General features: G+C 42.2%; 1 protein-coding gene across 1 annotated transcript; it reads left to right on the top strand.

Annotated features, from left to right (window-relative positions):
• The first annotated feature begins 1,647 nt into the window (after window positions 1-1,647).
• plekhf2 (pleckstrin homology domain containing, family F (with FYVE domain) member 2) lies at window positions 1,648-15,713 on the top strand. The gene is made up of 2 exons (XM_062464975.1): window positions 1,648-1,833; window positions 12,373-15,713. Exon 2 carries the CDS (start codon window positions 12,384-12,386, stop codon window positions 13,125-13,127), a length of 744 nt encoding a protein of 247 aa, XP_062320959.1. The 5' UTR covers window positions 1,648-1,833; window positions 12,373-12,383; the 3' UTR covers window positions 13,128-15,713.
• The last annotated feature ends 107 nt before the right edge of the window (window positions 15,714-15,820 follow it).

Here is a 15,820-nt window from a genome sequence, read left to right as displayed (position 1 = left end):
TGTTGAGGAATATGCCGATTCAATTTGTATAAAGTGTCGACAACAAAGTAAAATACAATTCTGCACTGATATTATGACAATGTTTTATAGATTTGTTGTACATCGGTTTTAAACTATCGTAGGTAACTTTAATCAATGTCAGTGTGACAGACCAAATAATGATGTGGAGTTTGCTCAGTTTGCATTTGCATATTATACATGGCACTTGATTTCTACCATGTACAGATCTCTCCATATACATTTTATATTCCACCACAGTCAATGTATGGAACAATAGAAGTCAGAGACATTGTGAGAATTAAGTCCACAGGCAATTAAGCTGCGCAGATGTCAAAAAAAGGAGGTACGAGCAGTTCTGGCAGATATCAGGTCAGGTACCCAGCAACTGAGATGGGCACTTCCTTGACAACAGGGAGAGAGTTCTGGAGATGGAAGAGAGCGCAGAGCAAACATTGGTGAGTGGAGAGCCATCCGTTTCAGACAACAGAGGTTTTGCGGAGCAGGACTGAAATACTTAAGACATGCTGAGGTTCAGCTGTTAAAGCTCCTTAGGGTGGGCAGTTTTTTATGTGATTGCAGCAGTTTGGTTGCTTTAGACCAGCCATATCTGAGCAGGCATTGTGCGATTGTGTGTGTGGAACGGTGGGGGCTGGGTTGCAGACAAGCGAAGCGTGGCTACATGGCAGGTGGTTGGTCAGCCCTATTATATGACCTATTGGGTGACAGTAAACCCTTGCAGAGATTCACATTAGCCATTCCACCAGACACGTTGTCTTACATTTGCATGGAACAAATTAAATAAATGCCTTCAAAGAAGGTTGTTAGCATTGATGAGACCACCATTAATGACCAAGCTGGTCTGAAGTCCAGTGAAAAAACCCAAACCAACAAACAAACCCCCAAAACACGCAATAAGGTTTAGAAATACCTAAGAACACATCAATTATGTAAACTACACACTGGGAGATTGCCAACATCCAACTGATTTTCACAGAACTCTACGTTGTCCTGGCCCACTGGTGTTGCTTCTTGTCAACTTGACCAAAGCCAGTCTGATTTCACTCCATCCAAGATCATCCAAGCTATATATATGTCGTTACGCACTATGAATAGGATGCTACTTATCCGAAGGTACAGCTTGGTGGCTACCAGGCTAGGGATTAGAGAGATGAAAGTTGTGACACTGCCCGAGATCCTCTTAATTATAATTCCAGACAAAGCATTAGGAAGTGAGGGAGAGTGATGTGTTTACTCTGTGAAGTTTTCCATCCACTATCTTAAGAAAGGTCTGGAAGAAAGACATGGGTTTCCTTATGGGTTATACTGACTTGAATATAACTCAGACACAGTTATTTTCTTTAAATGGATAACTTTGAATGTCAATAAAACATTCAGCCTTTCATAAAATATCCTAATATATAATTTAATCGTGAAAATCTGGACTGAAATAAATAGGTATGAGGATGTGCAATTGAGTGCAATCAGAATGTTTTAGTAGATTACAAACGGCCTTCCTTTTTTGTAATACATTTGACAAAAGAACATGTTAGAGCTATCTAAAATGACTAATCACTACCAGGCAGCCCCATCCTATTTTTGACTTTAATCTCAACTTTCTATCCCATTACACTCCTGCCTCATCCCACGCCAATCAGTGGTGTGACGCCACCCCAACTGCTACCCAGCTACTGTACTCAACGTAGCCATATTGTTGTTACTTTTAAGGCAACTAGCGAGAGATCCGCTGTCTGCGGACGGCAAGATAGGGGCTTTCAATTTTGGAATACACGGAGCAATTATTAACTTATTAATTACCAAAGAAGTTACAGTCGGGTATGTATTTTTATTTAAGCATATTACGTTGGCTATAGTGGCAAGTGACTGGAAATCATGCTAACTGGCAAGCTAGAGCTAACATTCGTCTACTTTTCCACCACTGGTAGACCAGCCCGTAACTTGGAAATGTGACCCATTGGATTGCAATGGACAAACTCGAGGATCCGGTAACAGTGTTAATGTTGGTAACAACACTAAACGTCTAAACATAAGAAAAACCTATTTATGAATTTAAGAGTCATTCTATCATCATGGCGTACAGTAGTTAGAAACACTATCAACATAATTATTTAAACATTGTACAAAACTAGCGCGCTAGCTTGTTCAGCTAGCTAGCAGCAAGCTAAGTAAGGAACTAACTTCAAAAGTGAGGAAGAGATGCATAGCCAGCGTTGATCCCAATTGTTACAGGACCGCAATTTTACCGTAGCTACTTCTGGTGACAGATCCTAAACAGCTTCTTGTAGCGTCTTGAGAAACTTGATTATTATATCGTTAACATTCAGTTAGCTATCAATGAATCTAGCTAGGCATACAAAAACATGAATAAGAAATGGATTGCCAGCCGTCAGTGTTCTTTCTGTTGAGTGTAAAGTATTGGCCAAATTCACTTCATGAAGTGTACTTTTGTTTGGATAAACTTGGAGACGATATCCAAGTCTAGCCTTCCGTCTATGTTGAAGGACGGAGTCCTGCCTTTTTTATTGTCAATATTTATCCTCAATAGAACATACAGAGTGCAAACGTATTGGTCAATAGCAAGCCAAAACATTATGCGAAAGTACTGAAATCAAGTATTTTTGAGGCTAGCCTATAGTTGGAATAATGATGGTAATTAGGCAGTTTGAGTGGTGTGAAATTACATCTTTGGTTCATCCTCGACAGCTAAGTCTCCCCAGACAATAATAGTTTACACCAGACATTTTAACAGGTAAGAGATCTCCACTGCTCAGATGCAAATTTACAATTCACATTGATTTGTTAGGTGGGTTGGGTACCACATTCTGCATATCGCTACTAAGTCTGTTCATCTAGGTGCTGGAGACCAAACTATGCCACTGTCAGCAGAAATTGTCAGAGGAAAGATTCTTTCCTACTGGAGCTGTAATACCAGTCTTTCTAGAGGAGGTGGTGCACAGTGAAGTTGACTAGCCTAGCTGAACCCCTCCAGCCTAAGGCATAAAAGTAATTGACACATTTTGCCAGACTGGTGATGGATCATCTCCCTACAGCTAATCCAATAGGGCGCTGTTTATAAATGGATGCAGATTAAAAACACTAGAATACTAGAATACTGCTCTCTGACACACATTTGGTTATTTCTCGTGTAGTATAACTTCAGTGTGTCGTTAAGCCTGCTTGCCTTTACTCCTAAGCCACGGCCGCACATATATAGCATTTCATGGGTTAAGAGTTTCCTGTCTACAGGAGTGTCTTTCATATTCTGCTGCATTTCACTTCTGCATCTCTCTGGGGCTTTTGACTGCTAATTTATTTCCTTTTTGATTGCCAGCCTCCCATCTGGCACACACAAATGTCAAAATTGTATTTACCATTTAGGCTATTCCGTGGTCTTTGAATGCTCAGAATTATTAGATTTTACATGTATAACTTTACCTATGATATGACTCATTACACTCCACAAGTCTGCTTGATTTATTAGCAAACCGTTAGCAAGGTAGGGGAAGCACATTTCCCCATGCTCAGCAGGTGGCTGCCTTGCAGTCAAAAGTTTCTCCCACTATACCAAGCAAACCCTCAACCCCCGTTTCCACCATAAAACGTTTTTTTGATCTGTTTGTATTGCCCAGAAGTGAACGTGCTGCACACATGACACGAGCACACCCCAATGAGGGAAACAGATGTGTCCTGAGAATTCCTCAGTGCAGCCATACTCCTCAGTGTTTCTAGTCCTTTTCTGAAAGAAGGACTTCACGCCTGAGGGGAAACAAGCCCTTCCAAAAACCCAGAGTGCTATTTCACATATCAATATTTGCTCAAAGGCATTGTCTTTATGGGTGAACTAATAGTCTCGTTTCACATTGCCAATCATCAGTAAACGCTGTGGCTTTGCAAGGCCCTCTTGCATGCCTGTTCAGGCTGTTTTTTTTTTTGTTTTTTTTTACTGTGAGTGAACTGGAAGACTAATATAATATGTTGTGAAAGCAGAAGCAATAAGTAGGCCACACATTCAACTGGCTACCTCTCACAATGTTGTGCCGTTTGACCTCTACCCTGTCGCACAACCGATAGACTGTGTGACGATTCTCCAATAAAAGTATTGTGTATAGCACTTATTCTTTTCCAGTTTGTGTCTTGCCATGCCAACCAGTTGACAGCATGAAGAGGGTTCCTGTGGGTTTCTGGTGCTTTAATAACTTCGTGAAGTAGACATAAAGAATATACATTTCACAATACCAAGCCTACTAATTGCACAAAGTTGCGCTGCCTAATTACGCAACTTTGACGAGAGTAGAAAAAGCAACAAGCTGGAAGTATGATCAGCTTCCAACTCAGTTTTCTAGAATCTAATGCAAGAGCCTCTGTCTTACTACAACTCCCACACTTCCTGCCTCAATTATACCAAATAAGGGTGTGGTAAATTCTGTTAAGTTATGTTTGTAGTCCTATAAGGAAGAGTATTGTGACATGAGTGTTTGTAGTAGGTCACATGGTGTATCAGCATAAAGAGCGAAGTCTGGAACATTAACACAATGGTGCCCACTCACTGTCACTGCCCAAGAGAGATTCTAAATATCTGAAATAGTAATAAGTAATAATTTACAATTGGACACCTTTGAAACAATATGTGTTGTTGTATTACATTTGACTAGCTTCTAGTTTTTATCAGTAATTCTGTGTCAAGCTATGTCTGACTAGATGATTTTAATAGGTGGGAGCTGAGACAAAAAATGCGTCTCAAGTAACTTTAAATGTGTCTTGTGGTTAACATCAATCATCCTTGCTATAGAATCCTGATTAGCATCTGAAGTGCAGTTTACCCACTTCCTATATGTTTAGCTCCTCTAAACCTAACATAAATGGTTACTTACTCCCTACTTACTATGCCACTTTTACTCCTGAACGGTAGCCTACAAGGGACCACAAACACGACCACATTGTATGTTTCCAAGACTAAAGGTATCTGATTAAGTAAATGTCCTTTTTTTAGTACTGTTGTTCATTGTTGGCGGAGCTGTTCAAGTGCCCAGTGCATAGGTCATGGTGGTCCCACACTTATAATCTGCAGTCGCTGAACCGTAGTGAATGGATGCCTGATCAAACTACCCGTACAGGCATCGTTGGCTTTGCTTCTTCTGCCCGAGCCTGAGGGGTTTCTATCAAACACAGAGGCCTGGGCACTGGAGCCACAACTCACACCGAGCACTCAATACTAACTGTAGCCTACTTTCTGAACTGCTATAGTCTACTGCTATTGTACTTTAGCTTGGTGGTGTACACATAGGTAGGCCTACTTGAGCACATAGGCTGTAGTGGTAATTGGTTGCCTGATGATCAGGCCGTGTATGACTGTGAACATGTCTAATACTAACAAAGCCTAACACAAGCTGCATTTGACCTAGCGCAGATTCTAAATTGTGCTCTAAAATCTGTTAGTTCACTGTGGGTGAGGATGCTAGTCATGATGCTGTTGGATTGGCAGTCTACGGACTGCTTTTGCTCTGATTTATCAGATAGCTTTTGCACAAGTGATAGGGTCACCTGTTTAGAAGACACAAACAGTCAACCTACACAGCAGATTAACCTTTAATCCTCTTATCTTGGCCTCATGTTCATACTGAGGCTTTGTAATCCCTCCTGTAGACACGCTGTAAGCCCAAAGTGTGTCCTCTAAAGCACAGCTGTAGAAATACCTTCGGATCAGGCTGATTTGTGTGGTAATACATTTCCTATGAAAGTTGTTTGTCTGTAGATTAAGTTGTTGTCAGCCTGAGGTTTTCTACAACATCTCACGGTTTTCTATTCCTCTTTTTATGTCTCTGTTTTGTATTATAGATTCGTTTAGAACACATGACTGCCTGGGTTAATAACATGATGAAGCAGAGTAGTCTAGGCGGTAAAGCCAGTACCCAGCTACAAGCAGTCTGGCTATCTGATAACACATGTAGCCTTACTTATCTAGCTTGGGTGAGTACACTTAAGGGGAACGCTTTTCTCAGGACCAAAACCTCACGCCACAAGAACAGTTTCTTTCCTTCCGCTACTAGCCTTATTAACAAGGCCCCAAACTGACCCTGTCACTTTACCTCAGACACTCTGTCATGCAGACACTCTGTCACCTCAGACACTATGTCTCTAACATATTCAGTATAATTTTTTTCTATATTATTTTATTTATCGTATTTTATATTCTATTGTATAGCCCTAGTATTTTATTTTGTTGTACATTTTCTACATTTTTATTTTGTTAATTATGTTTAAATGTCCACTGTATAAACTGTCGTGGAAGTTTTTGAGAGAATCAATCGTTTAAGCTGAAGTCGGGTGAAGTACAGAGTTAATGTTTATTTGACGTAGATTTGAACATAATAACGTTATCAACATAACATCATCGACACACAAACATAAGACAATAACACAAAGACAATTCTATACAGCTCCATCCAGCATTCTAGAATGGAACCGGGAGAATCCAGCCCACCAGCACTACCCAGCTGATGGCCCTGAACCCCCCAGAACATTCTTCAACAGACCATTTTATAGATACAACAGTTCTCAAAAGTCATTGGTCCATCCTACAGACATGCAGCTATACCAAATCTCTTCTGTCATTGTTTAAATCCTTAGAACAATACAGTTGAATCCACATTGTCTTCAGACCAACTGTCTCTTCCCCCCAGGTGACAAGAACTCTCTCAAGTCACCCAGACTTCCCGTCTCTTAGACTTCACGTCTCCTAGTTAGGTGTCATAAAACTACAGGTGGCATCTCTACCAAATGGAGTTTAATCAACATTCATTGTATCAAGCTACTTAACCAACTGTAAACCTCTCCTAAAACACATTTATTGTACATAGGCCCAAAATTTCTGTCACAGCACCTGCTTACCAAAGTAAATTCCTTGTTTGTGACCACTTACTTGGCGATGAAACACGATTCTGAATCTGATTCTGATTAATAAAGAGAAGGATTTCCGCTCTCTCACCCGAGTCAGTCACTTCTCTCATTAACAACTTGAGGAGCTGTGCTGAAGGGTCGTTCTCGCAACACTAGTTCAAGGTGCCACTAGAAATGTCAGAGCTGTGGGAGCCAAAGTAGAGAATCTGACTGTAGGGCAATACTCGGGCGCCACTGTTAGTTTCTTGCCAAATATACAAGCTACTTCATTATATGTAAGTGTACTCGTTATGCATCAAATTATGCTTATGATACCAAGTACCGAGTGTTTACCATGCGGTACCGGCTCGACATGAGTAGCTTACCAGTACTATCGAGTAGTATCTGTGCAAGACTGTTGCATTGTTATGCCATATGAACCTCTGAAGAGTACCAGCGAAATTGAAAATATCATGCCAGGGTGCTTTTAAGACAAAGAGTAGCTTGATGCCGTTTGGACTTTTGAGGGAGCTTCAAATGTGAGTTAATCAGTTGCCTTTACATCTCATATTAACCTGGTACTCATACTAAATTGAGTTTAGTATTTGAGAATACAGTTTTGAAATCCATGGATTGGAAAGGCAGCCACTGCATTGCTGACAGCAGGAGAAGAACACGTCTGTACACGTCTGTTTTTTGTTGAATATTTTTAGACACTGTAGTCATTTAAGGTGAGGTTATTTCCTCAGCATGGAAGGAAGCTGACAGTAAATTCATCTTCGGTATTAACGCTTGCTAGATCAAATTGGTAGGTAAACGAGAGCATACAGCAGGTAGGAGGTACCCTCATCTCTTCCTGTTTTGTTGCAACAAGCACACATCTTCTGCGTCCACACCAATCACACTCAGCCGTTCCACACACAATTCCAGGAATTCAAAGTCCACTTCAGTCTTTGGACCACTCGACATGTTTGTGCCTGGTTTTCTATCGTGGTGTCACAGTTCGGCAAACATATTTGTTTTTTGTACGTAAAAATAAATGGACTATCACCTCCAGAAATCGTCTTAACACAGGATATTGGCTGGTACAAACAAGCCGTTACATGACACAGAAACTGCAACACGCACGTTCTTCTCTTCGTAGCACACTCCAAAACAAGATTATTGATAGCATGTCCACCTTTATCACTTAATTGGATTATTACCCTTTCTTTGTAAATGAGTTTTATAGAGACTTCCAAGGATGGTTAAGTCATATGAAGGAAGACAGAAAAAGGCAGTCTTGCATTCTCTTTGGGATTGTGGTCGATCAGCAACATGCCAGCTGTTGTACTTCAAATGAACCGGTGTTCTCCTAATAGAAACAAATCAAGTGCATTAAGTAGGCCTAGGCTATTAGTCAACATTTGTCTGAAAATAACTTGAGTGATTTGTTTCTGTAAGCCAAAAATATGTGTTAATGCATTTGATTTGCAAAAGCCATCACACTTTTTAGGGGGGTTTAGAAACTGTTATATATAAGGTACATTCATATAATGTTAGGTATATAAGCCACCATATCATTCGGATATAATTGAAATATGGATTAAGGAAATATTTTGATTAAAGTGCCACTTCGACATTATATGAAGCCCCTTGCTTAGTAACTTCATTAAAAGAGAAGCTGCTCTTAACCGATACACTACGCTACGTTTTTGAAAACATGATATGGGTTTAGCACTGAGAACAGCATGCCGACAACAAGATGTTTTTTATTGTCAATGGAAAACTAAAATGGGGATGTTGATAGGTCTGCTGGTATAGTCACTATTAGTCGCATCTACCATAGCTCTGTACTGGCCTGCTGAAATGGATCTGCTTGTCGTGAATGCAAGGCTGTTTAATGACACACAAAAGCCTCTTTCTCTGTGTCTTTGTCATACTCACTCTCCCCTCGCTCTCTGCGTGAGTCACCACTGTCCTGTCAGGCTGTCATAGAAGGTCTGCTGGAATTTAACAGCAGTGCAGTTGGAACAGATTCCACCAGTGGCCCCTGAAACAGAGGCTCTCTGGGGTAATCATACATTGACTTTACACTCAGAAATATTGTCTAGAGAATAAGTATCTCTGGAGATGCTTTTAAGGACTTGGACATCCCTGTCCCCTGCCTTCCCCCAGTTGACTTCATGAAGATCAAGATTGTGCAGTTGTGGCTACGTCTGGGAAGCCCAGTAGTATTTTTAGATGCGCTCTCACAGTTTGAGATGCACACAGGGCTTTTAGGCCTGTATGCAGTGGCCATCTCACCTAATCAGCGGTAAAGGCAGTTGAGAACTGATCCATGATGTGATACAAGCTAGGCTGCATTTTCTCTTTCCTACAACTGTATCTCCTAATTATTTGCCTTATGTGTCTGTGTGTGGGAAAATGCAATGTCAGATAGTCTGCCTGTGCCATGGGGAGAAAATGGCAAGACAACGAAAGCTGAGAGAGAGGAGACGGATCAAGTCATCAATTAATCATGGGCTTGTCTTGAGCCACTGCTGCTCCCATAACCTAAGGTAGCCTGTCTTATTGATCCCTCCTTGAAGGCATATTTGATAAGGTGTTATTCAACAGCAGGTATCAAAAGTGCCTGCTGGTGATGGTAGAAGCCCACAAAGTGAGCCTGGCCCTGGCTTGTCCTAGCAACAGGATGGCTTTATTTGCCACCTGCCCAACATGCCAACATGGGCAGTGTAGGTCAAGAGAGTAACCAGTGAGCTACTGTGACAAGATCAGTCCAGTCGCTTAATGCCTGCTGTTTCTGGGGCTCTAAATATTTAAAGGAGAAGTCAACGATGTAAGATAATTATTTTTTTGTCTGTCAGTTGAGCTTGCAACATGCTACAATTAAGTACATTAGTATAGCAGGAGTGTGTTATTTTTCCCCCTTATTCTATAGTGCTCCAGTAGATTACACATACTGGGGTTCAGTCATTTGACTCGATTCCACCAACGGAAATACGGTATGTTTGGCTAGGCGGGGCTGTCAGTCTCAGGCTTTGACAAAGTAAGTTAGACAGGACTAACTCTGACTCACTAATGGAAAGGTGAGTCACCGTGGTGCTTAGCCAAGAGGTGGGCGATCCTGTCCCTGCACATTAAACCCTTAAAATCAGGAGTCACACCTTTCTATCCTCCACAGTATCTGAAGATATTCAGCCTACTATACTAGGCACTACGTGCTTTCCTACGGATCATAGGCGGTGGTGGTTCCTTTCATCAGTGTTTCTGTAATGATTCTGACTGAATATGGAGATTATTAGCCTGTGTAGTGCTAGTTTTATCCATGCCCTGTTAGTGTTGTGCTTCCACTTCAGTCGGCAGGGATGTATTTATGGTTCTAGAAAGGCCTATGCTGATAAGCGTACTCCCAAACCCACTGCCTAGGTATCAGTCCAAGGCCAGGCAATGGTATTTGAATTGTTCCGTTTTAAACAGACCATGGACAGAGCACAGTAGCTGGTAGCCTAATACAAGGCTTTAGTTTTGTTGCAGTGTTGTTGAGGCACACAGCCAATGTGTGCCTCAACAACCCTTTCTCTCTTGTTTGGTCTTGTTTTCTCTTTCTCTCTCTTGCCTGGTCTTGCTTTAGATCTATTCCCTCTTTTCTAAATGAGAGGTTGAATGTGGCCGTCATGCTAGTGGGCAGCGAGGCATGACTAATATGGCTAATATATCACTAGCCCCCTATGTTGGCCCACAACCTCCCTTCCAGAATCTTGCCAAGCTCCACTCCATATCTAACCCATCAGTAGCGCCTGCTCTCCTGGGATGGCCGAAGCCCAAATAACTAGGAGCCAGGCCTCAGTAAAAACTTTAGCATTAGCCTGTGCTGCTAATTAATAAGATCTCTACTGTGGCGCTGGCAGTGCCAGGCCTGCAGGGACAAAGCACTGCTCTGCTCCATTGTACACTCTGCCCGGTGACTCTTTTGTGTGCACTTGTGTTGAATTACTTTGTGCACTATGACTACAAGGCCCATTCCAGATCCCACTCGTTGGGTAGGCTGTGTTTTGATGCTAACATTGTTGGTCGGCGTGTGCTTTGATTGGTGATTGAGTGCTCATGCGTGTTGAATCTATAGTGTATGTATGTACACTGTACGTCATTATGCCTTGTAGAATGTTTGTGCATCAGGAGGGTCAAGCGTGTCTCGCTCTCACAGGGCGCTAGTCCTCCTATGCCCAAGGGGGCAGCAGCATCGCCCCGTATCCGTCATCTGAGACCCTTGACTTTTTCAGACTGTGGAATCATTGGGAAAAGCCCAGAAGCCCCTGCTGACTGTCTCTCATCTGTTGGCATCTGGGTCAAAGCAGAATAGCCTCTCCGCTCGCTCCTCTCTCATTTGAAGTTGCTCCTCCAGTGTGGAAGAGCTGCAGCGTTACGTTCCCCGAGGGAGGAACTCCAGAGGATGAAATGAACACCCCCCACCCCCTTCGGAAAGAAATTTAACTTTTGTGTCCCTGATTCGGTGCCAGGCGCCTGTGATGTCTCTGATTAATTTAGCGTCTTGTGGGGACTGGGAGGTTGGGGATGAGGTGAAGGCAGTCAGAAGACCACAGGAGCCGGATGAAGAGAAGGCACCAAAGAGAAAAAAGAGATTAGACACCACAGCCCATTACAAAGTTAATTCCAGCACTCACACTCTAGAGACACCAGAGCGGAATTGGAAGGAGGGCACTTTGGAGGGGGAAAAAATCCTAAATACATGCAGGGTTAGTCAGGGTCCAAATATGGGATCCTTCGAAAACAAAAAGAAGCTGAAATTACAATGGTCAGATTCAGGGATGCACTGAGTTTACCTTAGCAAACCTCAGTACTGGTGTCCAATTGGCCTTAAAAAAAAAAAGAAGTCTGTTTCGTCTGTAGTACGCCTCAGCCAGATGGTTGTGGGTGCTGAGTAAGGTCAACCATCTGCCGCCATTAACCTCTGTGATAACCATCCTGATGCCCAATATTTAAACTCTGGATTCCATGCCTTCTCCCCTAGGCGAGCGTGTGTATGATTGGAAATGTGATTGTAGAGTATTTTAGGGACTTTGGTACTGCAAGGTGACCATGCCAAAAGCGATGCTGTCAAGGTAAAGCTAAACAACCTTTAAACGAATGCCCTCTGGCAAAACATGTCAAACTCAATTAGAAAAAGCCAACATCATGTGGTCTAATGTGAGCTCAGAGCTTGGCAAAACAGAGATTCTTTTGCAAGCTAGTCATATCACTTTTCACTCCATCATTACACAAGGTTGAATCTTTCTGTTGTTCTAGTTCTTCAATCTCCTTCACAGAATGTAATGTACTGGAATGCAAAAGGTTTCTGCCACTAGCATACAATCATGGGGATTGGCAATTCAAAGATTTTACACACTTGCTGGTTTGAGAGCCTTTTTTTTACTTATTAATTTATTTTCCCCTCTTCCTGTTTCTTTCTGTGTGTCCCCCCCCATCCCCATTCAGGCGAGACTAAGATGGTGGACCGGCTGGCGAACAGCGAGGCCAACTCCAAGCGCATCGGGGTAGTGGAGGGCTGCTTCGGCGCGGCAGGTCAGCCACTCGCCATCCCAGGCCGCGTGCTCATCGGCGAGGGCGTGCTCACCAAGCTGTGCCGCAAGAAGCCCAAGGCGCGCCAGTTCTTCCTCTTCAACGACATCCTGGTGTACGGCAACATCGTCATCCAGAAGAAGAAGTACAACAAGCAGCACATCATTCCGCTGGAGAGCGTCACCATCGACACAGTGCCCGACGAGGGCGAGCTGCGTAACGGCTGGCTCATCAAGACGCCCACCAAGTCCTTCGCCGTCTACGCCGCCACCGCCACCGAGAAGTCCGAGTGGATGAGCCACATCGGCAAGTGCGTAGGCGACCTTCTGGAGAAGAGCGGCAAGGCGCCAACCGGAGAGCACGCCGCGGTCTGGGTGCCCGACTCGGAGGCCACCATCTGCATGCGCTGCCAGAAGGTCAAGTTCACGCCCATGAGCCGCCGCCACCACTGCCGCAAGTGTGGGTTTGTGGTGTGCGGGCCGTGCTCGGAGAAGAAGTTCTTGCTGCCCAGCCAGTCGTCCAAGCCGGTGCGTGTCTGCGAGTTCTGCTACGTGCAGCTGAGCTCGGGGGGCAGCCTGGGGGTGCGTTCAGACTCCTACAGCAGATACGGCCCCAAGTACAACAGCAACAACATGTCGGACGAGGACGACGAGGACGACAGCAGTGACTGAGGAAGCCCCCCCCCCCCCCCCCCCACCTTGTTCTTGTTTTTTGTTTATTTTGGGAACAAAATATTATATTCATTACTTGGGGCTTTGTCTCATTTGTTATTGGTTTTCTGATGAAGTTCCACAGGAGTCTCCAACTGTGACAGTGTTGTTAACATAGTGTAGTTGGATTGGTAAACATCTGAACACTAGGCATAAACTGACTGCTTCCTAAAATGACACTTTTGCTCCACAGTCCATTCTTTCTGTAATTAAGTACTAATCAATAGTCCTCACTACAAGAGAGAAAGACACCCTAACTGTCCTTATCTTATTCCGTCTACAATCTTTCCCTGTAGTATTGACATGTATTTTTCTACAGATGGAGTGCTAAAGTCCTTAAATTATGCTAACCATTGTTGTGGTGAAAAGCAAATGTTTGGCTGACTGTCAATGGGTAAGCTATAAATATTTCAGGTAATATACCAAACAGTGCATTTATTCACTAGTTTCTTCAGGATTTTCTACCCTCTATTTTACCGTACGCTCAATATTTTTCTTTAAAGCAGAACTGAAGGGCCCTCCTATTAAGTAACAACTCAAATGTATGCAAAATCCTGGCTTGTGTAGTCAGCCTTACTAGTTGTTGGTTTTGTAGATTTGCTTATGACAGATCACCTCATGCTTTGTGAACAAGCCTTGTTATGTGTGCGAGAAAGATACATATTGAGTGTAGAAAGTAATAAAGAAATTGCAGTTCATCTGCAAACATTGGCATGATTACACAATATATTAAACAATTCCGGCAGTAAGCTGTCCCAAAAATACTTGCCTTCATGTCACATAGTGCCTCTACAGTGAAGAGCTAGTTGTAATTTTGTAGCTATGAAATGTACATTTCTAGGTATCAGATTATATGTGAGTGCTGTATTTTAGCAGTATAAGTACAGTACAAAAATGGATGTAGGGCAGTGTATATTCCGATAATGTGCATATTTCGATTTTTTTATAGAATCAATGTCTCTCTTTCATGTTCTTTTTAAATTATGGATGGAACTTGTCACCAATACGTTATACAAAGCTTTATATATATATATAGTTCCGTGCTGCAAATGGTTCTTCCTTGCTCAGTTTTGTGACAGACTTCTGGGTTGAGTTTGGTTGTTCGTTTTTCTTGACTGAGACTGACTGACTGCAACAATGAGGAAATCTGCCCATTGTCTTCCAGCCACTGTCATCACCTCAACATAAAACTGCTTCCTAACATGACTTTCAGAGGTCGGAGGTTAAAGCCTGTACAGAAACCACCTCAGCAACCCCCCAGTACAGCAGAACTCTCAAGAAAAAAACTAAAAAACTAAACTTAAACTCTCAAATAATCTGTTGGTCACTCCCCTTTATTTCAACGTAAACACACACGTGCTGAAGATTCCCCTGCCGCTTAACCAGGAAGTGAAAAGCTCCATAGAGGAACAGTGGAAAAACTACCCACCACCAACCTTCAGTCTACTGCTATGCTGCTGGGAAGTGAATGTGAAAGGCATTACCAAATGCTGTTTTTTTACTGGCTCTGCTGAAGAGAGCATAGTCTCATGGCTTCCACAATGGGTCAAGGTTTCTCTTCCTCTTTCTCCATGTGTTTCCTCTGATTGGCTCCCGGTTTGGTAGTCTTTACACTTCCAACGATCAGGTGGTGGAGACCTCGTGTATATTTTCTTGTACACAGACACAAAAACACTTTTTTAGAGTCATTGTAGATCTCTGGCAATAGGACAAGATGATCAATGCTTCTGATTTGGAATTGTGACCACTTGGTTGTCTTTAATTTTCAGACATCCTAAAAAATACTTCTCGGCTAAATCTCTAAAAGATATTTGTAAAAATGGTACCCTTACAGATTCATTTTTGGCACATTTGTCTTTGAAATAATAAATCCAATGCAATACTACATACTTGAGTTTCCAAATTATATTTTTCCAGGATTTTGCTCTGTTTTTAATTACTTTTTTGTTTGAATCTTGTTCGATTTTTGATAAATTGTACAGTTTTTCGGAATTATTTTGTACATTCATCATGTAGATGTTAAAACAATGCTGTTTCAGGTCTCCTTGTGCTCATGTCGCCCACAATTTTGGCGACCGGATAAATCACCAGCACTTTACTCTCTCCTTGTCCCTTTGAGAAGGGGTCATAAACCGGAGCAGCATTATGATAGACCAGAAACACTGACAGGAATGGCAGTGACATCATCTCGGGAGGGTGAAGGAAAACCTGGGCATAAACACAACCTGAGATTTAGATTGCAACCTAAGGAGAAAAAACGTTTAGTTTTGATTGCAAAGATATAGGAGGGTAATGTGAGATTTAAAGAAAAGTGCACCATTCTCCAAACAAGCTTTTTTTCCTCATTTTGGGTTTTTAAACCTCTTGAATGGAGTTTGAGTTATTTTGTTCGGTATTGGGTAGTAAATAATTTGTGATACTCTCTTTGAATTGTTGTTTAAATCTTCTCAAAAGGGCTATAACCTGAATGTAATCCAGCATATCATTCATAGATACTAATCTTTTTTTCTTCTCTGAAGTCATTATATAAATAATGTATTGCCTAAAGTATGTCTGTTGTTTTCTGTGGCGTCATACATCATATATCAAATATCAACGTAGAAAGACCTCAAATGATTGTGTATTAGAAATGGGACAAGGAACTCCAATTATTT

This window comes from Osmerus eperlanus, chromosome 7 (assembly GCF_963692335.1).
Source record: "Osmerus eperlanus chromosome 7, fOsmEpe2.1, whole genome shotgun sequence".
NCBI classification, from domain to species: domain Eukaryota; kingdom Metazoa; phylum Chordata; class Actinopteri; order Osmeriformes; family Osmeridae; genus Osmerus; species Osmerus eperlanus.
The sequence above is the reverse complement of the archived record's forward strand: the minus strand, read 5'-3'. Positions and strand labels throughout refer to the sequence as shown.

What these genes read in the sequence shown, in the direction of transcription:
- plekhf2 (XM_062464975.1), top strand. Translation starts at nt 12,384, where the DNA reads ATGGTGGACCGGCTGGCGAACAGCGAGGCCAACTCCAAGCGCATCGGG.